General features: G+C 51.1%; 1 protein-coding gene across 1 annotated transcript; it reads right to left on the reverse strand.

The window, feature by feature from the left end:
- Nucleotides 1–795: 795 nt before the first annotated feature.
- Nucleotides 796–23,385, reverse strand: LOC144736010 (voltage-dependent calcium channel gamma-2 subunit-like). The gene is made up of 4 exons (XM_078618641.1): nt 23,090–23,385; nt 7,706–7,789; nt 6,485–6,625; nt 796–1,498 (listed from the first exon to the last, which is right to left on the reverse strand). The coding sequence occupies exons 1-4, from the start codon at nt 23,301–23,303 to the stop codon at nt 825–827; spliced, it is 1,113 nt and encodes a 370-aa protein (XP_078474767.1). The 5' UTR covers nt 23,304–23,385; the 3' UTR covers nt 796–824.
- Between the last annotated feature and the right edge of the window lie 2,404 nt (nt 23,386–25,789).

A 25,789-nucleotide genomic window follows, 5' to 3' on the forward strand; every position in this document is an offset into this window, starting at 1 on the left:
GGCTTGGGATGATGTGTCATCCCTCCGGGCACTTTAGAAAAACCGCCAGCCATCCACCGAATGAGTAAACAGTTCCGCAGCGAAACGAATCCCCCCACAAACAACGACAACAACACGAAGCCAACATCCCGTTCCTTCCCGTCCGCGACGCGCGCGAGTGTCACAACCAACTCCTCCTCGTGCCCATCACAAGTCGCCGGATCAAAGTCTCGGCTTCGGGATTCCGGGTTCGTAGAAAATGTCATTTCCACGCGGAGACTGACGCAGAGGGGGGCGGGGCGGGGGGAGACGACGAGACTGCAGTTGAGGGAGGGAGACAGAGAGGGAGGGGGAGGGAGGGGGGAGGGAGGGGAGGAGAGGGGAGGTAAGGGGAGGGAAAGGAGGGAGGGGAGAGAGGGGAGGGAGAGAGGGGAGGCAGGGGAGGGGAGGGAGAGAGGGGAGGGAGGGAGAGAGGGGAGAGAGAGGGGAGAGAGAGGGGAGGGAGGGGGGGGGAGAGGGGAGGGAGAGAGGGGAGGGTCCTCGAAGTGTGGTGGTGGGGTGGGTGATGAATGAGTAACTATCCACACCGCTCAGCTCCATGACGGTGTCACATGACCTGGGGGGGCCCCGTCCTACCGGGCCATCTCGCAGCTCGGCATTTGACAACAGAGAGGTTGGAGGTGAAGGGGGGGGGGGCACCCCCAGCCCCCCCCCACCCCGCGGCGCCCCCAGCAGTGTGAAGTTACGGGGGGGGGGGGGGGGGTGTGGGGAGTGGGCGACTCAAAAGAACAAAAAAACCAACAACGCCGCCGCTCTCCGCCAGCAGCTCTCATCAGCGCGGACGATCACACCGGCGTGGTCCTCCTGTTGGCCAGGCTGCCGCTCAGCAGGCCCTCCGGCAGCTCTTTGTGGACGCAGTTGTGGACGTGCAGGAAGCCGGCCTCAGCCGCCAGCCGCTCGGACGAGCTGAGGTAGGACGCGGGTCCCAGGATGCCCTTGCCCGCACCGTCCCTGTTGGCGAGCGCGTACATGGCCATGTCGTTGGCGGACTGCTGCTGCTGCTGCAGCTGCTGGGAATGCGACAGCGTCAACGCCACCGGCGGAGGATGGAGAGGATGGTGCGGGGGAGTCACGTAGCCCTTGAGAGCGGCGGTCCGGTCGTCGTCGTCGTCGTCGGAGCGAGCGGCCGCAGCTGCCGGGCCGTCGCCTTCGCCGCCTTCGTCGTCGCTGGAGCGCGAGCTCGAGCGGGAGCGCCTGCGGTAGCGGTAGACGTAGCTGGGCAGGCGCGCCACGGTGGACCTCTTGAGGAAGTCGGGGCGGAAGCGCGCCCGCTCCAGCCGGTGGTTGTCGATGTAGATGCGCACGGCGAGGACGCCGACCATCTCGGCGACGACGAAGGAGAGCGCGCCGAAGTAGAAGGACCAGCCGTACGAGTAGCTGTTCTTCTTCGACTGGCTCTGGTTGGGGTCGCCCACGTTGGCCGAGATGTAGACGATGATGCCGATGATGTTGCTCAGGCCTGCGGGGCGAGAGGGAGAGACAGAGAGAAGTCGCGCGCACGCGGTGTTATGTTTGGTTGGGGCCCCCGACTAGCCACGCGCTCGCTCACTAACTCACATGCTCACCCAGTCGCTCAACCACCCACTCACACAACTGTAGTGACATTGAATGAGTCACTGTAGCGCGTGGCGCTGGGGGATAGACAATGGAATTACGGGTAGCAGCCCGTTCTACCAGTTGGACCCACGGGCCAAACCCGGACCCTTCTGGGGGATCCAAAATGGTGCGTGGCCGAGGGCGGAGCCTAGCCACGCTGTGGAGAATAAAAGGCGAGCTCCGACTCCCAGTCGGGGCCTGCTGCCATCTGGAATGGGACTCGTCATGATGCTGTCATCGTGATCTTCACCTCTTCAAGCTGTGAGTCTGGAAGCATGTTGGCTGTCCAGACCCGGTATGGAGTTATCCCCTATGGCTGTGAGAGCTGGAATAAACAAGATGGATAACGCCTCCTACTAGTGTCTCTGAATTTGTACACTACATTTGGTGTCAGAAGTGTTATCGAAAAAAAATGTTTTAGGGTTGTTGGGAATTTCTTTTCGAAATACTTATGGGAGGAATAGACTATGTCGAAATCCACAAAGAGAAGGTCCTGCATCAGCATATCCTCGAGCGATGATGGTTCCCGGGCAGCCCCGACAGCCGGGACCCCAATGGTGGTCCCGGAGAGGTGGTCCCAGTGGGGTAGCGGGCGAAGGATGACGATCCCGCGCCGCTGTCGGCTGGCGAAGGGCTGCGGGGACTCAGTGCATCGTGGAGCTGCTCTACGCGGTGACGGCGCTGGTGGGGCAGCTGGGTAAGGAAGAGCCGGTGGAGGGGGCTGCGACTCGGGGGCAGCAAACAGGCGACTCTGCCGTCACTGCCAACCAATGGTGGGAATCGAGTCCCGCATAATTTAACCTGCCGCTAACAGCTCATCTGGGAGCACCTTCCCTCACGCAGCGGCTTCCTTTTATTCAGGAATTTTTGGCTGCGGGGGGTGATTGGGTGGCCTTCCGGCGGCGTTTCGCCGCCACTTGCGAGCTCACAGCATGGTCCGACGTGGAGGTGCTACATGTTCTTCCCACCATGCGAGATGATGCCTTCGCAGCATTTTTTGCTATTCCCCAGAAGGACAGGGCAATGCTGTGGCAAGCATACGCACAGTTTGGGTTCTTTTAACCCTTTCAAATAGAGCGGTTCGTGGTCTCACTTTGATAGGGGCCCAGATGATAGTCAGGGGGATTAGCAGCCCTTCCTGCAAGTATTAAATGGTGGGCTGGGTACTGCGGTCACACAGGCGGGTACGGTGTTGGCCCACATGACAGTGGCGTGTTGTGGAGAAATGGATGATGTAACCACTCGGGTCGTGGCCGCGGTTGAACGGGAAGCGGTGTCGGATGACTCGTGGATGGATCCGTTGTGTGTGGGAAATCCGGATTTGTCGTAGGAGCAAAGGGGCGAGTTGCGGGCATTGTTTCAGGAATTTAGTAAGGGTAAATTCGATATGGGCTGCACGTCCCTGATGCATCACCATATCGACACGGGTGGCGCCGCTCCCATTTGTCAGAACTCATTTTGGTTTAGTCCGAAGGAGAAGGACTACGTTCGTCAGGCGGTCAATGAGATATTGGCCGCCGATATAATCTCCCCATCCACCAGTCCGTGGGGTGCTCCCATTGTCCTGGTTAAAAAGAAGGGTGGGAGTTTGCGTTTTTGTGTGGATTTTCGGAAATTAAATAAAGTCTCCGTGGAGGACACGTATCCGCTTCCACGGATGAACGCTTCGTTGGATGCCCTGTCGGGGGCGTGGTTTTTCTTCACCCTTGATCTATTGTCGGGGTTTTGGCAGTTGCCCCTGGATGAAAGTTCAAAACCTAAAACCGCGTTCCGGACACCGCAAGGGCAGTTTCAATTTAAGGTGCTTCCGATGGGGCTTCACTTGGCTCTGGCCACATTCCAGCGACTAATGGAGTTGGTACTGTCGAGGCTCCAATGGGAGTCATATCTGATCTATTTGAATGCCGTGATTGTCTTCAGTCGCACGTTCCGGGAACATCTGCAGCGGTTGCGTGCGGTATTTGTTAAAATGCAGGTGGCTAATTTGAAATTCAAGCCACAGAAATGTTACCTCTTGCAAAAATCGGTTCACTACCTGGGTCACGTTGTTATCGAGTCCGGGATCGCCACAGACCCTACAAAGACTGCGTGCGTGAGTGGCCGACCCCCACGTCGGTGGGTTAGGTCCGTAGTTTTGTGGGGTTTGTGTCGTATTACCACCGCTTCGTGCCCACGTTTGCAACGATCGCAAAGTCGCTCCACGTTCTCACGGCAAAAGGCCAGAGGTTTCGGTGGGGGAAAGAGGAGGAGGCCGCATTTGTTATGCTGCGTGATGGCCTCGTTCTACACCTGCGAAAACATGACCCCGATTTCACGTTGCCATTTGTGTTGGATACGGACACCAGCGAGACCAGGATCGGCGCCATATTGTCGCAGGTGGAGAATGGATTGGAGAGCGTGGCCGTGTGCTGTCCCCCGCAGAGCAGCGCTATTGTGTCACGCGCTGCGAGTTGTTGGCTATCATGCACATTGTCCAGCATTGCGAATGTCGCGTGGATATTATTGTGCTCATCGTCCCGCTACGTGACATATAAAGGCCAGCCGGGACGGCTGTGTCATGCGGGGGGGGGGGGGGGGGGATAATGTAGTGACATTGAATGAGTCACTGTAGTGTGTGGCGCTGGGAGATTGGTAGACAATGGATTTAGGGGTAGCAGCCCCCTCTACCAGTTGGACACGTGGGATCCAGAAGGGGGCGTGGTCGAGGGCAGAGCCTGTCCACACTGGGGAGAATAAAAGGCGAGCTCCGACTTCCAGTCGGGGCCTGCTGCCATTGGGAATTAAACTCGTCATGCTGCTGTCGTCGTCGTCTTTGCCTCTTCGAGCTGTGGGTCTGGAAGCATGTTGGCTGTCCATACCCGGTATGGAGTTATACCCAATGGCTGTGAGAGACGGAATAAACAAGAGGGATAACGCCTCCTACTAGTGTCTCTGAATTAGTACACTACACACCCACACACCCACCCACTCACCCACTCACCCACCCACCCACTCACCCACCCACCCACACACTCACCCACCCACTCATCCACCCACACATCCAACCACTCACCCACCAACCCGCACACCCACACACACACCCACCCACCCACACGCACACCCACCCACTCACTCGCACACCCACCGAACCCGCACACCCACCCACTCACCCACCCACCCACTCGCACACCCAACCACTCACCCACCCACCCACAAACCCACCCACTCGCACACCCACCCTCTCACTCACACACCCACCCACTCGCTTGCCCACCCACTCGCTCGCCCACCCACTCGCTCACCTACCCACTCACCCACGCAACCATCCCAACGCTGATTTAAAAAAAACTAATTTATCTGCAAATTACAAACTCAACTATTTTTTTTTATTTTACCGTGTTAAGTCCCCGACTGAGCAACGTAGTAGCTTTTCTTTCAGAAGCAACCACGTGGCTATCACAAATTGTAGCTTCAACGAAGTCTCTAATCGTCATCATCATCATCATCTCGTGGAAATTCATGGCAGTAGCCAAATAACTCCGTGATGTCGATTCTAAACGCGGGACGGGGGGGGAACGGAGGACCCGGAGAAAAATCCACGCGACCACGGGGAGAGAGAGAGGGATCGAACCCACGACCTCCTGTACACCAGGCGAGGTAGTTAACATCTCATCGCCACCGTGATGATGATGACAGAGAGAGACACGCAAACTCCAAATATACAGCAGGCGTCAGGATCGGGATCTAACCCACGACCTCCTGTACACCAGGCGAGGCAGTTAACATCTCCTAGCCACCGCAGCAGCATCAATGTCACCCCCCACCACGCTCCCATCCTACTTTGAAAACCGTGGCAGCACCCTCTTGAAAACATCGTCTCTTTTTAAATCCTATAGAATAATGACACTTGCTTGCTTGCTTGCGCGCTTACGACCGTGCAACATTTTTGGTCGTTTTTTAACCCACTTCCCGTGATCCAATCGAGCTGACATTTTCCACACAGACTCGTTGTGCGTGACAATTAATGTTCGTGAAAAAAATATTTCCAAAATTTTACACTTTTTATGACAAAAATATAATATTTAATTACCAATTGCTTAATGGTGCAATGCCATCATCTGACCCATAGGTGGCAGCCATCTCAAGCCAGAGGACGAGAGGACTCTAGCCGCCACGCATATAAAGGATTTATAGTGAAAAACTTTGTTTTTACGGGTTATACTTGTTATTTCCTCCATCCCCCCCCCTCTGGTAGGGAAGCGACAAAGCAGAACGAGGATAGGGTGAACCAAGCCCGTGACACGACATGTTGCGACACGATACGACACCACGTGGCACGACACCACGAGACGACACGACACCACGTGACACCACACGACACCACGTGACACGACACGAGACACGACACCACGTGGCACGACACGACACCATGTGGCACGACACCACACGACACCACGTGACACGACACGACACCATGTGACACGACACCACGTGACACCACACGACACCACGTGGCACGACACCACGTGACACCACACGACACCATGTGACACGACACCACGTGACACCACACGACACCACGTGGAACGACACCACGTGACACCACACGACACCATGTGACACGACACCACGTGACACCACACGACACCATGTGACACGACACCACGTGACACCACACGACACCATGTGACACGACACCACGTGACACCACACGACACCATGTGACACGACACCACGTGACACCACACGACACCACGTGGCACGACACCACGTGACCACATGACACCACGTGACGACACGTGACCACGACATCACGACACACAACGCGACGCGACACGCAACCCGACGCGGCGCGGCCACAAAAACCGACCTGCCGACACGAAAAATATTCCGGCGCTGAGGACGACGTTGTTCTTGGACTTGTAGAAGCGACTGGCGGCGATGCTGAGCCCCCCGAAGAGCAGCAGGGTCACGCTGAGGATGGGGAAGACGCTGGAAGCTCGCACCACGCCTGGCACGCGGACACACGCCGACCCGAGGGGGGGTGGGTGGGTGGGTGGAGGAACAGATGGTCCCAATCATCACGCTTGTCTCTCTCTCGTCTGCCTCTGGCGCAGGAGCGTCTCATTTCCGATCGTGCATCCGTCGAGGGATTTCTTCTCATCGTACGGATTAATAGCGGCGGATTAGGAGATGCAATTTTAGATGCGGTTATCCCGACTCGATCGTCTGTTCGGAAGCAGGAAACGGATCGTCGTCCGTTCCTCGTCTAAAGCAGTGAAGGCAGCGGCAGTGGCGGAGTGTTTACCATGTTGGCAGTCGATGGTTTGGTTGATGATGATGACGATGATAACGATGTTGATGACGATGATGATAACGACGACGATGATGATGAAGATCATAACGATGATGATAACGACGATGATATCGATGATGATGACGATGATATATAAAGATGACGATGATGACGACGATGATATCGATTAGTGATGACGATGATATCGATGATGATGATGACGATGATGATGACGATGATATCGATGATGATGACGATGATGATAACGACAATGATGATGATGATGACGATGATAACGACGATGATGATAACGATGATAACGACGATGACGATGATATCGATGATGATGACGACGATGATATCGATGATGATGATGACGATGATGATAACGACGATGATGATAACGACGATGATGATGAAGATCATAACGATGATGATTATGACGATGATAACGATGATGATGACGACGATGATATCGATGATGATGATGATGACGATGATGATAACGACGATGATGATGAAGATCATAACGATGATGATTATGACGATGATAACGATGATGATGACGATGATGATAAAGATGATGATGATGACGACGATGATAACGATAATGATGATGACGACGATGATGTCGATGATGATGACGATGATGATGATATCGATGATGATGATGACGATGATGATGACAATGATAACGATGATAACGACGATAATGATAACGACAATGATGATAACGATGATAACGACGACGATGATAACGACGTTGACGATAACGACGATGACGGAGCCACTCACGTAGCAGGTACTCGGCTGAGTCGGCCTCCATCTCCGTGTCGTCTGGGAGGTGATCGATCTTCTTGCACATCCCCTTGTAGGAGCCTCCACGGAGTGGGGGGGGGGCAACACACGAGCTCGGGTTATTATTTACACAAAGACAAAGGACCCCCCTCCCCCCCCGTGTAGCCTCGACAGACTGTTGGGGGCAAGTGCTGTGAACGTGCACCGATGGTGAGGGTACACACACAGGGGTAGGGGTGGTAGGGGTACGCAGACAGGGGTAGGGGTGGTAGGGGTTCACAGACAGGGGTAGAGGTACACAGACAGGGGTAGGGCTGGTAGGGGTTCACAGACAGGGGTAGGGGTTCACAGACAGGGGTAGGGGTTCACAGACAGGGGTAGGGGTTCACAGACAGGGGTAGGGGCTGGTAGGGGTTCACAGACAGGTTCAGAGTTACGCTGCAAGCAAAATGTCACGAACCACTTCCCTAGAGTTGACCTGGAGCATCGTTTCACGACTCAAGCCGTGCGCCCAAATGCAATGATGAATCCGGTGAGGGGGATGAGTGAGTGGGGGGGTGAGTGAGTGAGTGGGAGCGTGAGTGGGGGAGTGAGTGAGTGAGGGGTGAGTGAGTGAGTGGGAGGGTGAGTGAGGGGTGAGTGAGTGAGTGGGGGAGTGAGAGGGAGAGAGCTGGAGGCACGGAGGAGGCGGAGTGGGTGCTGAGAGCGTAAAACACGAGAGGGAGAGACATGGAGAGAAACACAGCCCCAAGGGAGGGAGGGAGACAGAGGGGGAGGGAGAGGGGGAGGGAGAGGGGGAGAGGGAGACAGAGGGCGAGGGAGGGGTAAGGGGGGAGAGGGGGGAGGGAGACAGAGGGGGAGGGAGAGGGTGAGGGGGGGGATGGAGGGGGGAGGGAGAGAGACAGAGGGGGAGGGAGAGGGGGGAGTGACGCTGACAAACTGCTATGGGGAGCCGCCCTCGGTAGATGAAAGAGACTTGGGGGGGGGGGGTGAGGGGTGAGGGGGAGAGATGAACGCCACGGCGCAGGTGAGAGCGCGTGCGGGGAGCGGACCCCGGAACGCGGCTGAGAAAACCTCCTCGCAGATGCGACGAGGAGGGCACGGGGGGGGGGGTGTGGGGGGCTGGAAAAACACTCCTCGGCCCGGTGAAATGTTATTCATACAGAATGGCCCATAAGTCAGGACACATAGGGTTGTTGTTGTTGTGATACAGGGTGGCCCCAAAAGTGTGTAAATAGGGGAGTGCGTGGAGGGGAGTGGAGTGAGATTAGAAGGGAGAGTTAGGAGAGTGTGTGAAGTGAGATGAGATGGTTTCGATTAAAAGCTTTCGTGACTGCAGGGATTCATCTTCTTTGTTCTTGCGGTAAAGTCACGTAGAATGGAAATAATAAAATAATAGTATGTTGTAATTTTATTATTTCCATTCTACGTGACTTTACCGAAAGAACCAAGATGAGATGAGATGGCTTTGGGTGCGGTGCAAGGTGGGGGTGAAGGAGGAAGGGGGGGGGGGGGGAGTTCCGTGTCAGTGGGAGCAGCATAGGAGCAGGGAGCGACCTCCCCACTGATTCCATGGCTGACGACGCGACTCGTTTCGTCTGCTCCACGCTGCTGACGCGGGGGACGCCGTGGGGCCACTCAAATGCGTCTCCTGGGGCCAATGAAACGCGGACGAGGGATGTGGTGGTGGGGGGGGAGGGGTCCTGGCGAGCGAGCCGTGGGCCCCTTGTGGTCAGGCTCGAGGACGAATCAATGGCGGGCGACACATCGACTGGCGCTCGAAGTCCGACAGGGCTCACAGCTGATTGGGTGCTGCTGCTGCTGCGTTGGCGGTGGCGCACAAAGCGCCGTTAACATCGACAACGACAACACCATCGGCGGAGTTTGACTTCTATGTTTGGGCGGGGGGTGGGGGGGGGGGTCTCTTTGTCTCTTGCACGTGGCTTCGGGTCGTCGTCGTCATCGCCACCGACGTCACACAGTAACGCGTGACGTCAGACCACCCCGAGTGGGGGGGTGTGTGGGGGGGGGGGTTGTCTCTAGCACGTGGCTCGGGTCATCGTCGTCATCGCCACCGACGTCACAGAGTAACACGTGACGTCAGACCAACCCGAGTGGGGGTGGGGGTGTGTGGGGGGGGGGTTGTTTCTAGCAGGTGGCTTCGGGTCGTCGTCATCGTCACCGACGTCACAGAGTAACACGTGACGTCAGACCACCCCGAGTGGGGGTGTGTGGGTGGGGGTGTCTCTTGCACGTGGCTTCGGGTCGTCGTCGTCATCGCCACCGACGTCACACAGTAACGCGTGACGTCAGACCACCCCGAGTGGGGGTGTGGGGGGGGTCTAGCACGTGGCTTCGCGTCGTCGTCATGGTGATGTTGCCACGCTGAGGGCGCAATGCGACTCGAGCACAAACACAAACCCGGAACGGATCGCCACTTCGCCAACCCCCCTCACCCCCCCGCCCCACGGATCTATCCACGATACCACACGTGACTCCACCCACCAACCAGCGGTTCGCTTTGTCCCTTCCATTAGGAATCGGGGGTGAATCTAAAACATTTATTTTAAAACTAATAATCGTCAACTACTGAAAATAAATTCATGAAGGTGCCAAGTTTGGTAGGGGCGTTGCCCCCCCCCCCCCCCTTGACCCCCCTCGCTGCAAACTCTGCCCATGAATAACAACATCAACAACATCAACAATAACAACAATATCAACAACAATATCAACAACATCAACAACTCAACGTGTTCCCTGTCCAAACAACACCGCGTGTCAGGATAAGTCACATCGGTGGGCTGGGCACCTTTATTAATTAATTTTCAGTAAAGTCACGTAGAAGGGAAATAATAAAATGATAAAATTTTTACATAATAAAATACAATTCTCACGACGTTTCGGCCACAACGCAAGCAGCCGTCCTCAGGTGAAGAACAGGTCTGTCGGAAAGACAGCGAGAATTGTATTTTATTATGTTTTATTTGTATTATTTTATTATTTCCCTTCTACGTGCCTTTACCGAAAGAACCAAGAAGATGAATCCCTGGAGTCACGAAAGATTTAAATCGAAATTTAATTTTCAGTCGTCTACAATTAAGATTTAAAAATGCATCAATTCATTATATGCACACGCGATTTCCTAATGTGAGGGACAAAGCAAACCCCTGTCCACCCCCCAACTCCCCCAAATATAGAAGCCAAACTCCACCTACGGATTGTAAGTGTATCATAATAATAATAATCTTGACTTAAAGCTTTCGTGACTGCAGGAATTCATAATTTGTGGGTCTTTCGGTAAAGTCGCGTAGATAAGTTCAAATTAATAAAAAAAACTACGACGTTTCGATCGCAACACAAGACGAAACGTCGTAGTTTTATTTATTTATTTGTATTAATTTGAACCTATCTACGTGACTTTACCGAAAGACCCAAAGAATATGAATAATAATAATCGTGATGTTGACAATCATCGGCGATTTTTTTTGCGTGCCTTCTTTCGGACAAGGACCCTTATTCACATCACGTAAATAATTGATGTGCTCTGAAGAGCCATTACCCGAAACGTCGCCCCAGTTACATAGAGGCTGGCCGTAGTCGCCCGTCGCCAGCTAAATGTTTTGTTTCTCTCGGGGGGGTGGGGGGGGTCTCTCTCTCTCTCTCTCCCCCGCCTTTGGCTGTCATTCCTTGACGAGTCCTCGTCCCAGCGACCCCCACACCAAACCCCGCGGACCCGATTCCATCCCTCGGATCGCCTCCATGCCACTGCTCGTGACCACTGGCCACCGTCCCTTCTAGCCCTGCCCATGCCTTGCCCTGCCCTGTCCTGCCCTGCCATGCCTTGCCCTGCCAGACCCTGCCCATGCCTTACCCTGCCCTTGCCCTCCTCTGCGCTGCCCTCATTCAAGAAGCTCGCCCCACCGCTCTGAGTGGCGCGTGGCCGGGAGATCGGAATCATCCTTCATCCTGGAGGAATCCTCCTGGAGGAATCCGATGAGCCGGGAAGCTCTTTGTCGACACACGTGTGTCCAAGTGGGGAATCGAAAGTCCGGCCTTGTCAACCTCTATACCACAGCAGTAGTGGTAGCAGTAGCAACAGTACCAGCAGCAGTAGGAGCAGTGGTAGTAGTAGCAACAGCAGCAGTAGTAGCAGCAGTAGCAGCAGCAGCAGTAACAGCAGCAGCAGCAGTAGCAGCAGTACCAGCAGCAGCAATAGTAGCAACAGTGGCGGTAGCAGAAACAGCAGTAGCAGCAGTAGCAACAGCGGCAGTAGCAGCAGAAGTAGTAGCAGCAGTAGTAGCAACAGCGGCGGTAGCGGCGGTAGCAACAGCAGTGGTAACAGCAGTAGTAGCAGCTGCAGCAGTAGCAGCAGCAGTAGCTGCAGCAGTAGCAGCAGTAGTAACAACAGTAGCAGCAGCAGTAGCGGCGGTAACAGCGGCAGTGGCAGCAGCAGCAGCAGCCCATTGAGTGTAACACGGCCATTGATTTCATTTAATCTTGACAGGAAGGCTATTGCAGTTTGAAGCCATAACTATATCTCTCTCTATACGCCATGAGAACTGTGATCTGTCAGCGTTTAAGCACTCCGTAATACATATTATATATAGTATATCTCATCATCAGCGTGCGTGTAGCAGCAGCAGCAGCAGCCAGCCGCTACCACTTGACGTGGTCGTTTTGCACGCAAGCGCCTCTCTCATCGCCCGGGGCTTCACCCGGACAGCTTTGTGGGGTGGAGGAGGCGGTAGGGGGTAATGTAGTGGTGACATCCACGTGGTCCGGCAGCTAGAAGGGGACGGGTTCGTTTCCCGAGTCGGGTGCCTTCGCTGTGTGTGTGTGTGGGGTGTGTGTGTGCGGGGTGTGTGTGTGCGGGGTGTGTGTGTGCGGGATGTATGTGTGTGTGGGGTGTGTGTGTGCGGGGTGTGTGTGTGCGGGGTGTATGTGTGTGTGGGGTGTATGTGTGTGTGGGGTGTGTGTGTGCGGGGTGTGTGTGTGCGGGGTGTGTGTGTGCGGGGTGTGTGTGTGCGGGGTGTATGTGTGTGTGGGGTGTGTGTGTGTGTGGGGTGTGTGTGTGTGGGGTGTGTGGGGTGTGCGGTTGGCTACGTACAGTGCGAAAGAAGTTCAACGCACATACACTACACTATACACTACATTACTATACACTCCACTATACATTACACTACTACTCTATACACTACACTATACACTACACTGCTATACACTACACACTACACTACTATACACTCCACTATACATTACACTACAGTACTACTTTATACACTACACTATACACTACACTGCTATACACTACACTACTACACTACTATACACCGTACTATACACCAAGGCCGTAGCCATGGAGTCAACATTGGGGGGGACCAAATCTTCCAGGGGGTCTGGGGGTCTCAACCCAGAAAAAAAAATATAAATTTGAAAACGAATTTCCTGCCTAAAATATGACAACAATTTAAATAACACATGGGATTGACTTTTTATACATTTTTTATTATAATGTCTAATAGTACTCTTAGGTTTTTTTCGGTAAAGTCACGTAGGTAAAAAAATAAAATTAAAATTAATAAAAGTAATAAGAGAAATAAAATAATAAATCACGACGTTTCGGAGGCAACACAAGTCTCCGTCATCAGGTGGGACCGTCACAGCTAGATTTACTGTATCAAGTGAGGCAGAGATTCCAAGATGCAAGTTCTTAAATACAAGTTAAGGGGGGAGGAGGGGGGGAGGGGCTTATCTGAATGTGGTAGCCAATGAATGGAACGTATTGGGGGGGGGGCGGGGCTAAAATAGAACAACAGGTGCACATGCTAGAAGAGAACGACACTGCGCATGTTGTTTTACTTCTAGATTTGAAGCTTTCGTGACAGCAAGGAATCATATTCTTAGGTTTTTTTCGGTAAAGTCACGTAGGTAAAACATCAAAATTAATGAAAATAAAATAAAATAAAAAACAAAAATCACGACGTTTCGGAGGCAACACAAGTCTCCGTCATCAGGTGGGACCGTCACAGCCGAATGATAACGGAGACTTGTGTTGCCTCCGAAACGTCGTGATTTTTGTTTTTTATTTTATTTTATTTTCATTAATTTTGATGTTTTACCTACGTGACTTTACCGAAAAAACCTAAGAATATGTTGTTTTACCCAGTGTTGGTTGACAATACAAATACAAAAAAGGAGAGTGATGTTAAACGCTGGGGATGTCAACACTCGGTGAAGTAGAATAGTGCCTGTCAAATAAGATGGTCCAAAAATGTGCAGTTAAATCTTTTTTTACATGGTTAATAACATCTTTCCAATGATTACTCAGTTTTTACCCATCATCACGGTTGAAATGATGTCTGTGTTTGTATATCTGGATGGCTTCGTGTACAAATCTTTGATGGTAGCCAGAGGGTTTGCAGAGCACCTTGGTCTCGGATTAAACAATATCATGAGAGCCCACAGCGTTGTAGCAATGATCGGCAACGGCGGAAGACTCAATTTTGCCGTGTTTCAGATCTGACTTGTGCTCGCGGACACGATCAGAGACATGACGTTTCGTTTCCCCAATGTAACAATCACCACAGCTGCAACTCAGTTTGTAGACTCCAGGGTATTGTAAGTCAGGAACGACATCCTTCACAGATGGAATTAGATCACGGATTTTATGTACTGTACTGAATCGGACTTGGATCTTATGTTTGTTTAGAATTTTGGAGATCTTTTTGGTCACGCCTGCTATGTATGGCAACGTGATAGTTAACTAACAAGATCATTACTAGTTCGACTTCCCTAATCGAACCAACCAAACGTCCCTCTCTAAAACCCTCGGCGGCAAGACCTCCCAGACTACTAGTGTATAGTAGATTACACTACTAGTGTATAGTAGTGAAGTGTATAGTGTAGTGTTTAGTAGTGTAGTGTATAGTGTAGTGTATAGTAATGTAGTGTATAGTAGCATAGTGTATAGTAGTGTAGTGTATAGTGGTGTAGTGTATAGTGTAGTGTATAGTAGTGTGGTGTATAATAGTGTAGTGTATGGTAGTGTAGTGTATAGTAGTGTAGTGTATAGTAGTGTAGTGTATAGTAGTGTAGTGTATAGTAGCATAGTGTATAGTAGTGTAGTGTATAGTGGTGTCCTGTATAGTGTAGTGTATAGTAGTGTAGTGTTTAATAGTGTAGTGTATGGTAGTGTAGTGTATAGTAGTGTATAGTAGTGTATTGTATAGTGGTATAGTGTATAGTAGTGTAGTGTATAGTGTAGTGTATAGTGGTGTAGTGTACAGTGGTGTATTGTACAGTAGCGTAGTGTATAGTAGTGTAGTGTATAGTAGTGTGGTGTATAGTAGTGTAGTGTATAGTGTAGTGTATAGTAGTGTATTGTATACTAGTGTAGTCTACAGTAGTGTAGTGTATAGTAGTGTAGTGTATAGTAGTGTAGTGTATAGTGTAGTGTATAGTGTAGTGTATAGTAGTGTAGTGTATAGTAGTGTAGTGTATAGTAGTGGTGTGTAGTAGTGTAGTGTATAGTAGTGTAGTGTATAGTAGTGTAGTGTATAATAGTGTAGTGTATAGTAGTGTAGTGTATAGTAGTGTAGTGTATAATAGTGTAGTGTATAGTAGTGTAGTGTATAGTAGTGTAGTGTATAATAGTGTAGTGTATAGTGTGGTGTATAGTAGCGTACTGTATAGTAGTAGTAGTGTAGTGTATAGGGTATTGTATATAGTAGTGTACTGTGTAGTGCATAGTCGTTTCTATGTATGTTAAACTTCTTTCGCACGCTATTTAGCCAACGAACTAAACACAATAACCAGTTCTGGACAAGTGAGTTTGCAATCGAGACGATGATTTGGAAGAGCGCAGCTCCCGCGGCCTCACGTGTTCTGACGGCCATTTTTGTTTGTAAATAGGCGTGTGAATAATGACACTAATCGTCTGCTATTACTATTCGTGTAACTAATAGTGTAACTAATAGTGTAACTAATAGTAATAGTGTGATGTAGCTGCTCACCTCGAGCTATAAATGCTCTGATAGTGGCGTGGTCTTTGTGCTATTCGCCTTTTAGCGCTGTTCTCTGATCTGACACTGGTCGTGAGACTAGGCCATAAAGAAGGCTGCTGTCTCTGGTGTAGGCCAATTAGTTTCAAAGACATTAATTATCAGAGCCATGTTTGTTTGCATGTTCACCACAAGTAGCGTGTGTGGTTAACGCAGAAACTTGATTCATTGCAAAACGTTTCTTATTTGGTGTTTGAACATCTTAACACAACTCCTGTTTTATTTTGCCATAAAGGGTAAAAACCTATTCTTATTTTTCATATCTTGATTTGAAGCTTTCGTGACTGCAGGAATCCATACTCTTTGGTTCTTTCGGTAAAGTCACGTGGGTGGAAAAAATAATAGATCACGACGTTTCGATCGCAACACAAGCAACCGTCATCAGATGTGAAACAAACACAGCAAGAGGACTGCTGTCGTAGGACATGTAGATGTTAACTACCTCGCCTGGTGCACAGGAGGTCGTGGGTTTGATCCCGCCCCTGACACCTGCTGTATATTTGGAGTTTGTGTGTCTCTCTTCCTGTGGTCACGTGGATTTCTTTGCTAGGGTCCTCCGATTTTTCTCTCCACATTAAAAATCAACGTCACGCGTTTAGAGTATCTATTGGACATCTGTGGAAAAAAAGCTTTATAGCTCATCGGATTTGTCCGGTACAAATAATAATTCTCATTCTGTATTTTGACTGCTATAATTGTCCACGTGATTAGCGACTTCGTTGAACTATCATTTGTGAAAGACAGGTCGCTTCTGAAAGAAGAGCTACGTATGTCAGTGGGACCTTACCTGGTAAAGTAAAAAACACAATACTGTATTAGTTTAGTTTAGTATGTAGAGGGCTGTACAGGGACTCCTCTATTTACAAACATTCGACTTACGAACTTTCAGAGATACGAACAAACCTGTCCATATGTCCAGTTGCCTGTTCCGACCGATAGCCATAAGTTCAACTACCGCACAATAGATGGTGGTGGCATCTACATCTGCAGAACGTGAATAACAGGTGGCACCTGCATCTGCAGAACGTGAAGAACCAGTGGCATCTACATCTGCCGAACATGAAGAACCAGTGGCATCTACATCTGCAGAACATGAAGAACCAGTGGCATCTACATCTGCAGAACGTGAAGAACCAGTGGCATCTACATCTGCAGAACATGAAGAACCAGTGGCATCTACATCTGCAGAACATGAAGAACCAGTGGCATCTACATCTGCAGAACGTGTAGAACCAGTGGCATCTACATCTGCAGAACGTGAAGAACTAGTGGCATCTACATCTGCAGAACATGAAGAACCAGTAGCATCTACATCTACAGAACGTAAAAAACCAGTGGCATCTGCATCTGCAGAACATGAAGAACCAGTGGCATCTACATCTGCAGAACATGAACAACCAGTGGCATCTACATCTGCAGAACGTGTAGAACCAGTGGCATCTACATCTGCAGAACGTGAAGAACTAGTGGCATCTACATCTGCAGAACATGAAGAACCAGTAGCATCTACATCTACAGAACGTAAAAAACCAGTGGCATCTGCATCTGTAGAACGTGAAGAACCAGTGGCATCTACATCTGCAGAACGTGAAGAACTAGTGGCATATACATCTGCAGAACGTGAAGAACCAGTGGCATCTACATCTGCAGAACATGAAGAACCAGTGGCATCTACATCTACATGAGATTATACAACTTTTAAAACCATTCCCCGTATTTAGTGTACATGCCATACAACGTGTTCGGAATCGTCAGGAATCAAGTTGGACTTACGAACAGACAGCTGGGACCTGACCCGATCGTAAGGAAAGTCCCAGTATTGAGATTTAGATGTCGACGAGTCTCACTGTCGCCCTCTCGCTGTCACACAAGTGATCATGATGTAGCCAGCGAAATCTTTAAACTCAATGAATTGTGAATGTTGTATTGGGTTTACTCTCCAACACACAACGGGTTAGTACTGTACTAGTATACTACACTATATACTACACTATCCACTACACTATACACTACACTATACACTACACACTACACTATACACTACCCTATAATTGTAAATGTTGTAGTGGGTTTTACTTTCCAACACACAACGGGTTAGTACTGTACTAGTGTACTGCACTATACACTACACTATACACTACACTATAATTGTAAATGTTGTAGTGGGTTTACTCTCTAATACACAACCGGTGTGTGCTGAACTAGTATACTACACTATACACTACACTACACACTACACTATACACTACACTATACACTACACAACTACACTATACAACCACACGATACACTACATTATACACTACACTATAATTGTAAATGTTGTAGTGGGTTTACTCACCAACACACAACGGGTTAGTACTGTACTAGTATACTACACTATGTACTACACTATACACTACACTATACACTACACTATAAATGTAAATTTTGTAGAGGGTTTACTCTCCAACACACAACCGGTGTGTGCTGAACTAGTATACTACACTATACACTACAAAATACACTACACTATACACTACACTACACACTACACTATACACTACACACTACACTATACACTACACTATACACTACACACTACACTATGCACTACACTACACTATACACTACACTATACTCTACACTACACACTACACTATAATTGTAAATATTGTAGTGGGTTTACTCTCCACCACATAACCGGTGTGTGTGTGTGTGCTCTGCTAGTAACTAATCGGCACGTTCTGTGTCTACGTGACAAACCCCTTTACTAATTGGCTGTGTGGTCGTGTGGTGGCGGGTTTAACGACACAACATTAATATTCACTCCATCAAGTCCCCCCCCTCCCCCCCCCCCCAAAAAAATCCTCTATTATGGATAACATTGGTCTCGAAAGCCCTGTTACTACTACAGCGTGTTAAACTCAACTATTTATTCGACTAATGCGTGTTACACTCAACTATTTTATTCGCCAAGTGAAGCACCACTTTTTCAGAGGCGACCTTTTTGCGCGTGTGACTTTCGCTGTCCATCGCAGTGGCCCAAATCTTCATCATTATCATCGCAGGTGTGTGGGAATTCACAGCAGCAGCAGCTAAATAATTGAGAGCGGTAGGTTTTTTCGGTAAAGTCACGTAGGTAAAACATCAAAATTAATATAAAATAAAATAAAAATCACGACGTTTCGGAGGCAACACAAGTCTCCGTCATCAGGTGGGACCGTCACAGCCAGATTAGCTGCATCACTTGATTTTTATTTTATTTTAAATTAATTTTGATTTTTTACCTACATGGTGACTTTACCGAAAAAACCTAAGAATATGAATCCTTGCAGTCACGAAAGCTTCAAATCTAGAGTTATTCTTCTTCTGAACCTGGGTGCATCTCGCACTCCCTGGGGGGGTACGAGATGCCCCTTTGTGGGGGCCAAGCGAGACGTGGCCACATTTCTTCGTCCAAGAAAGTAAATCATCCAAAACGCAAATCACGGTGCCCTTTGGCAAACGAAAGTGGCGACTTAACTTTGTTTCAAAGAAGCCCTTACGTAATCAACGTTTTTGGGTTTTAGATCGCGTTGTTTATAAATGTATCGTAACCCTCCACCACCCGACACGGCCAATCAGTAAAAATGTGTCACGTTGACAAAAGACAAATAGTTCACTGCTTTAGCCCACCGGTGTGTTGAAGCTACAACATTTACAATTTGAGTACGACGTTTCGCTGGTAATTGCATCCAGCATCATCGGGCAATTCGCCAGAATGGTGAGGCTCTGCTGTGTCTCCCGTTCTTAAATAGAGCAGCAGCAGCAGGGTGACGTCATCATTAACTCATTAACTCATCAGGTGCAAAGATTCAAGGGGGGAGTGATTGTACTCAAATTGTAAATGTTGTGGCTTCAACACACCGGTGGGCTAAAGCAGTGAACTATTTGTCTTTTGTCAACGTGACACATTTTTACTGATTGGCCGTGTCGGGTGGTGGAGGGTTACGACACATTTATAAATAACGCGATCTAAACCCAAAAACGTTGATTATGAATAACATTGGTCGCGAAAGCCTACGTGTTAAAGCCCTTACGTGTTAATCGACGTCGTAAATTTTTTTTTATAATTTCTACACAACGATTGAGTTACCAGACTGGGGTGCAAGGCTGCAGTCGAGGGTTGTAAGGGACCCGCTGTTCGAGACGCGCGTTGTTAAATCTCGACTTGAAGCTTTCGTGACCGCAGGAAGCCATACTCTTTGGTTCTTTCGGTAAAGTCACGTGGGTAGAAAAATAACACTGGTCATACACACTTTTTTCTGGCATAAGGTATTCCAACGGATTTAAGGTAATTTTGGGGTGCTGATTCCAAATCTGGCATCAGTTTTTTGTCTATCACATCAGGTTTTTGAGATATCATATATTGCATTTTCAATAAAAACTGCAGAAGAAAAAATTAAATAAATGTGGATATCTACATAAAATGATATTATAAACACACTATCCTAAAAATACAGCACCATATTTTAACACTAAAGCAGTCACTGACTCGCAACAACTTGCAATCATAAGTGACAGAGTTAATTTCGGGTAAAATCAATGAAAATGGGGTATGCCGCTAGCATAAAAATGAGATGTGATAGAGCAAATCTGAGATCAGATTTGGAATCAGCACCCTGAAATTAGTCTAAAACAGCTGCAAAAGTCCAGGCCAGAAAAATATTGTTTTTTTTTGTTGACCAGTGTAATAGACCACGACGTTTCGATCGCAACACAAGCAATCGTCATCAGGTGGGACAACCACAGCAAGCACAACACTGCTGAAGTAGGCAACAGAGCTGCCGTGGCACGAGGTTATATAGTAGGCCTCGGCGGTAGGGGGGGGGAGAAGGGGGTGGGGGGAAGAAAGGGGGCGTGGCAGAAAGTAGAACCCTGTAGCAGCACTTGCAGAGATCGCAATCGGGTACCCGATACCCGTACCCTACCCGATACCCGTACCCTACCCGATACCCGTACCCTACCCGATACCCGTACCCTACCCGATACCCATACCCGGACCCTACCCGATACCCGGCTACCCGTACCAGGCCGGGTACGGGTATCCGTTTGCGACCCTGGTGCGGCCGGGTACGGGTACGGGTAGGCCGTGAGTCACTGGTGAGTAACCGTTTGTCACTCAATTCCCAACGTCTTGTCTCTTCTCACAATTCAAGTTCCTAGAATCAACCCACCCGCGCCTGCAACATGGCTTCATCCCAGAGGTCGCAATCGGGTACCCGTTACCCATACCCTATCCGATACCCGGCTACCCGTTTGCCACCCTGGTGCGGCCGGGTACAGGTACGGGTAAGGAATCAAAATCCGTTTGCGACCTCTGAGCACTTGATTCTCGATGCGGAGGAAGGGGGGGGGGTGACAACACCAGAGGAGATTTGTGTTTTTCACCAATGATTAGAGCTGGTGTGAAGGGGGGAGGGGACACTTTGACCGATAAGACATCATCATCGGTGTGCGAGTGAGCGTGGGCTCCCGCCACCACCATTTGAAACCACTGCGGGGGGCGTTGTGACAGCAGCACCACGTTGATGGTGGTGGTGGTGATGATGATGATGGGGTGGGTGGGTGGTGGGGAGTGGTGTCACTATTTGTGTCTTGTCGGGGTGGGGGGGGCATATCAGTGACCCATCAATGCGGTCCTCCAGTGCGGCCCACCGATTGGCCCACCAGTACAGGCCACCCATTGGCCCACCAGTACGGCCCACCGATTGGCCCACCAGTGGCCACCAGTACGGCCCACCGATTTGCCCACCAGTACGGGCCACCGATTGGCCCACCAGTACGGGCCACTGATTGGCCCACCAGTATGGGCCACCGATTGGCCCACCAGTGGCCACCAGCACGACCCACCGATTGGCCCCATCAGTGGCCCATCAGTACGGGCCACCGATTGGCCCACCAATGCGGCCCACCGATTGGCCCAGCAGTGGCCACCAGTACGGGCCACCCATTGGCCCCACCAGTGGCCCATCAGTACATGCCACCCATTGGCCCACCAATGCGGCCCACCGATTGGCCCACCAGTGGCCACCGGTACGGCCCACCGATTGGCCCAGCAGTGGCACCGGGGGGGGGGGGGGGACCTTTGCAATGAGGAGCATTGCCCGCGAGCGATCAACGCCGTGGAGACGAAATCGACGCGTCGTGAAGCCACCAGCCACCCCGACCACACAGCCAGCCGGTTAAAGGTCGCGTCGCGTGAGACGGGAGGCCCCCAATTAGTTACCCGCGTTTGGAGGGGGGCAAGACCCCACGACGAGACGAGGACATTCACACAGTGGCAGTCCAGTGACGCTTCGGCGAGGCACCGACGTTCCAACATCGTCGGGCGAATTTCTTCGTGGTTTTGTTTTGGTTGTTTTGGCTGTTGTTAGTATTGATTCGAAGCTTTCGTGACTGCGGGAATCCACGGGCTTTGGCTCTTTCGGCAAAGTCACGTAGGTAGAGAATAAAATAAAATCACGACGTTTTCGGGCGCAACACAAGCGTCCGTCATCACCTGTTGCGCCCGAAACGTCGTGATTTTATTTTTGTTCAGTTATTGTTTAGTCAGAAATCGCGAAGAGACAACAACAACCACAACCAAAAACCTCCCACCCTATAGTAGTAGGTTTTTACCCTTTAAACTGGTATAAAACTGACACCTTTATACAAGGCATCATGTTTGCAATAACCACAACACAAGCAGTCAAAATGCAAACAAAAAGAAACAACTCTGATAATGTTATTGTATGCACTGTCATTGACATTATCAGAGTTGTTTCTTTTTGTTTGCATTATGACTGCTTGTGTTGTGGTTATTGCAAACATGATGCCTTGTATTAAGGTGTCAGTTTTGTACCAGTTTAAAGGGTAAAAACCTACTACTATATTTTGCCACTGGTAAAGGAGATGTCTCATAGTGTAAATACCTCTCACCCTATTGGGGCTCCCGCTTTCGCTGTGTGTGCGTGTGTTTGTGTGTGTGTTTGTGTGTGTGTTTGTGTGTGTGTTTGTGTGTGTGTGTTTGTGTGTGTGTTTGTGTGTGTGTTTGTGTGTGTGTGTGTGCGTGTGTGTGTGTTTGTGTGTGCGTTTGTGTGTGTGTGTGTTTGTGTGTGTGTGTGCGTGTGTGTGTGTTTGTGTGTGTTTGTGTGTGTGTTTGTGCGTGTGTGTTTGTGTGTGTGTGTGCATGTGTGTGTGAGTGTGTGTGTGCATGTGTGTGTTTGTGTGTGTCTGTGTCTGTGTGTGTGTCTGTGTGTGTGTGTATTTGTGTCTGTGTGTGCGTGCGTGTGTGTGTGTGCGTGTGTGTGTGTGTTACCTTCAAGACAGCAGGTCCTCCACAGCCCCGAGTGGGTCATCACCTCCTCGTTCTTCACGCTGGTCTCGTTCTCGCCGGCTCCGCCCTTGCTGCGGCAGTTGCCCCGCGAGTAGAGCCAAAAGTCCGTGCCCACGGCGATGCTCATGAGGCCGAAGGCAGCAAAGGCGCCGCCGCTCGTGAAGAGCGTCTGGACTCCCCGGTCACACAGCCCCATGGCGAGGCCGCTCAGCACGCATCATCGGCAGGTCCCGAGGAGGCCGGAGAGCTCCTGCGGAATGGGAGACGCTCGGGCTCGGCTCGGGTTCGGCTCGGCTCGGGTTCGGGTTCGGGTCGGCTTGGCTCGGCACGGCTCGGCTCGTGCGCCTGTTGGCGCGTCTCGGGAGGCGAGCTTGCGCTGTTCCTGCTCCTTGTGGTGGTGGTGCTGGTTGTGCTGGTTGTGATGGTGGTGGTGGTGGTGGTTGTGGTGGTGGTGCTGGTTGTGGTGGTCCTGTTGGTTGTGGTGGTGGTGCTGGTTGTGGTGGCGGTGTTGGTTGTGGTGGTGGTGCTGGTTGTGGTGGCGGTGGTTGTGGTGCTGGTTGTGGTGGTGGTGCTGGTTGTGGTGGTGGTGCTGGTTGTGGTGCTGTTTGTGGTGGTGGTGCTGGTTGTGGCGGTGGTGCTGGTTGTGGCGGTGTTGGTTGTGGTGGCGGTGCTGGTTGTGGTGGTGCTGCTGGTTGTGGTGCTGTTTGTGGTGGTGGTGCTGGTTGTGGCGGTGGTGCTGGTTGTGGCGGTGTTGGTTGTGGAGGTGGTGCTGGTTGTGGAGGTGCTGGTTGTGGTGGTGCTGCTGGTTGTGGCGGTGGTGCTGGTTGTGGCGGTGGTGCTGGTTGTGGCGGTGTTGGTTGTGGTGGCGGTGCTGGTTGTGGTGGTGCTGCTGGTTGTGGTGCTGTTTGTGGTGGTGGTGCTGGTTGTGGCGGTGGTGCTGGTTGTGGCGGTGTTGGTTGTGGAGGTGGTGCTGGTTGTGGAGGTGCTGGTTGAGGTGGTGCTGCTGGTTGTGGCGGTGGTGCTGGTTGTGGCGGTGGTGCTGGTTGTGGCGGTGTTGGTTGTGGAGGTGGTGCTGGTTGTGGAGGTGCTGGTTGTGGTGGTGCTGCTGGTTGTGGCGGTGTTGGTTGTGGAGCTGCTGCTGGTTGTGGTGCTGTTTGTGGTGGTGCTGCTGGTTGTGGTGCTACTGGTTGTGGCGGTGTTGGTTGTGGAGGTGCTGCTGGTTGTTGTGCTGCTGGTTGTGGTGGTGTTGGTTGTGGCTGTGTTGGTTGTGTAGGTGCTGCTGGTTGTGGTGGCGGTGCTGGTTGTGGTGGTGCTGGTTGTGGCGAAGCAAGTGGACGGCAGCCGGCACCGCTACGTTCAGATGTTGAGGAGTGCCCGTGCTTATATCCCAACCGGCGCCGCTGCTGCCACCGCCGCCGCTGCTGCTGCTGCTGCTGCTCTGATCGTTCATCCACAGCGCGCCCCCTCGCCCCCTCGCTCGCTCACGCTCCTCCTACCGGGCGCGACGAATGAGCTTCATGCTGCTGATGCTGCTGCTGCTGCTGATGATGACTTTGGAGCAGCTGATGATGATGGTGATGACTATGGAGCAGCTGATGATGCTATTGCTGCTAGTGGTGCTGCTGCTGCTGCTGCTGAAGCCACTGCTGCTATTGCTGCTACTACTACCGCTGCTGCTGATGATGATGTTGTTGCTGCTGCTATTGCTGCTACTTCTACCGCTGCTGCTGCTGATGAAGTTGTTGCTGCTGCTATTGCTGCTACTACTACCGCTGCTGCTGCTGCTATTGCTGCTACTACCACCGCTGCTGCTGATGATGTTGCTGCTGCTGCTATTGCTGCTACTAACACCGCTGCTGCTGATGCTGATGTTGCTGCTGCCGCTATTGCTGCTACTAACACCGCTGCTGCTGCTGCTGCTATTGCTGCTACTAACACCGCTGCTGCTGCTGCTGCTATTGCTGCTACTAACACCGCTGCTGCTGCTGCTGCTATTGCTGCCACTACCACCGCTGCTGCTGATGCTGATGTTGCTGCTGCTGATGATGAAATGGACCTACTGTGTTCCAGGCCGCCACGTGTGCTCACCGAGCCGTATTGAGCGCTTCACGATGCCAGCGAGACGTGACGCCCAGGCGAGGCGGGACCCGCTCCTGCCGGGTCTAGGGGCTCAGCACCGCAGCTGCCGGCTGAGGTGTGGAGCTGAGATGTGGAGCTGAGATGTGGAGCTGAGATGTGGAGCTGAGATGTGGAGCTGAGATGTGGAGCTGAGATGTGGAGCTGAGATGTGGAGCTGGGATGTGGAGCTGAGATGTGGAGCTGAGATGTGGAGCTGAGATGTGGAGCTGAGATGTGGAGCTGAGATGTGGAGCTGAGATGTGGAGCTGAGATGTGGAGCTGAGATGTGGAGCTGAGATGTGGAGCTGGGATGTGGAGCTGAGATGTGGAGCTGAGATGTGGAGCTGAGATGTGGAGCTGAGATGTGGAGCTGAGATGTGGAGCTGAGATGTGGAGCTGGGATGTGGAGCTGAGATGTGGAGCTGAGATGTGGAGCTGGGATGTGGAGCTGAGATGTGGAGCTGAGATGTGGAGCTGAGATGTGGAGCTGAGATGTGGAGCTGGGATGTGGAGCTAGCTGGGATGTGGAGCTGAGATGTGGAGCTGAGATGTGGAGCTGAGATC

This window comes from Lampetra planeri, chromosome 58 (genome assembly GCF_965212315.1).
Source record: "Lampetra planeri chromosome 58, kcLamPlan1.2.h2, whole genome shotgun sequence".
Lineage (NCBI taxonomy): Eukaryota > Metazoa > Chordata > Hyperoartia > Petromyzontiformes > Petromyzontidae > Lampetra > Lampetra planeri.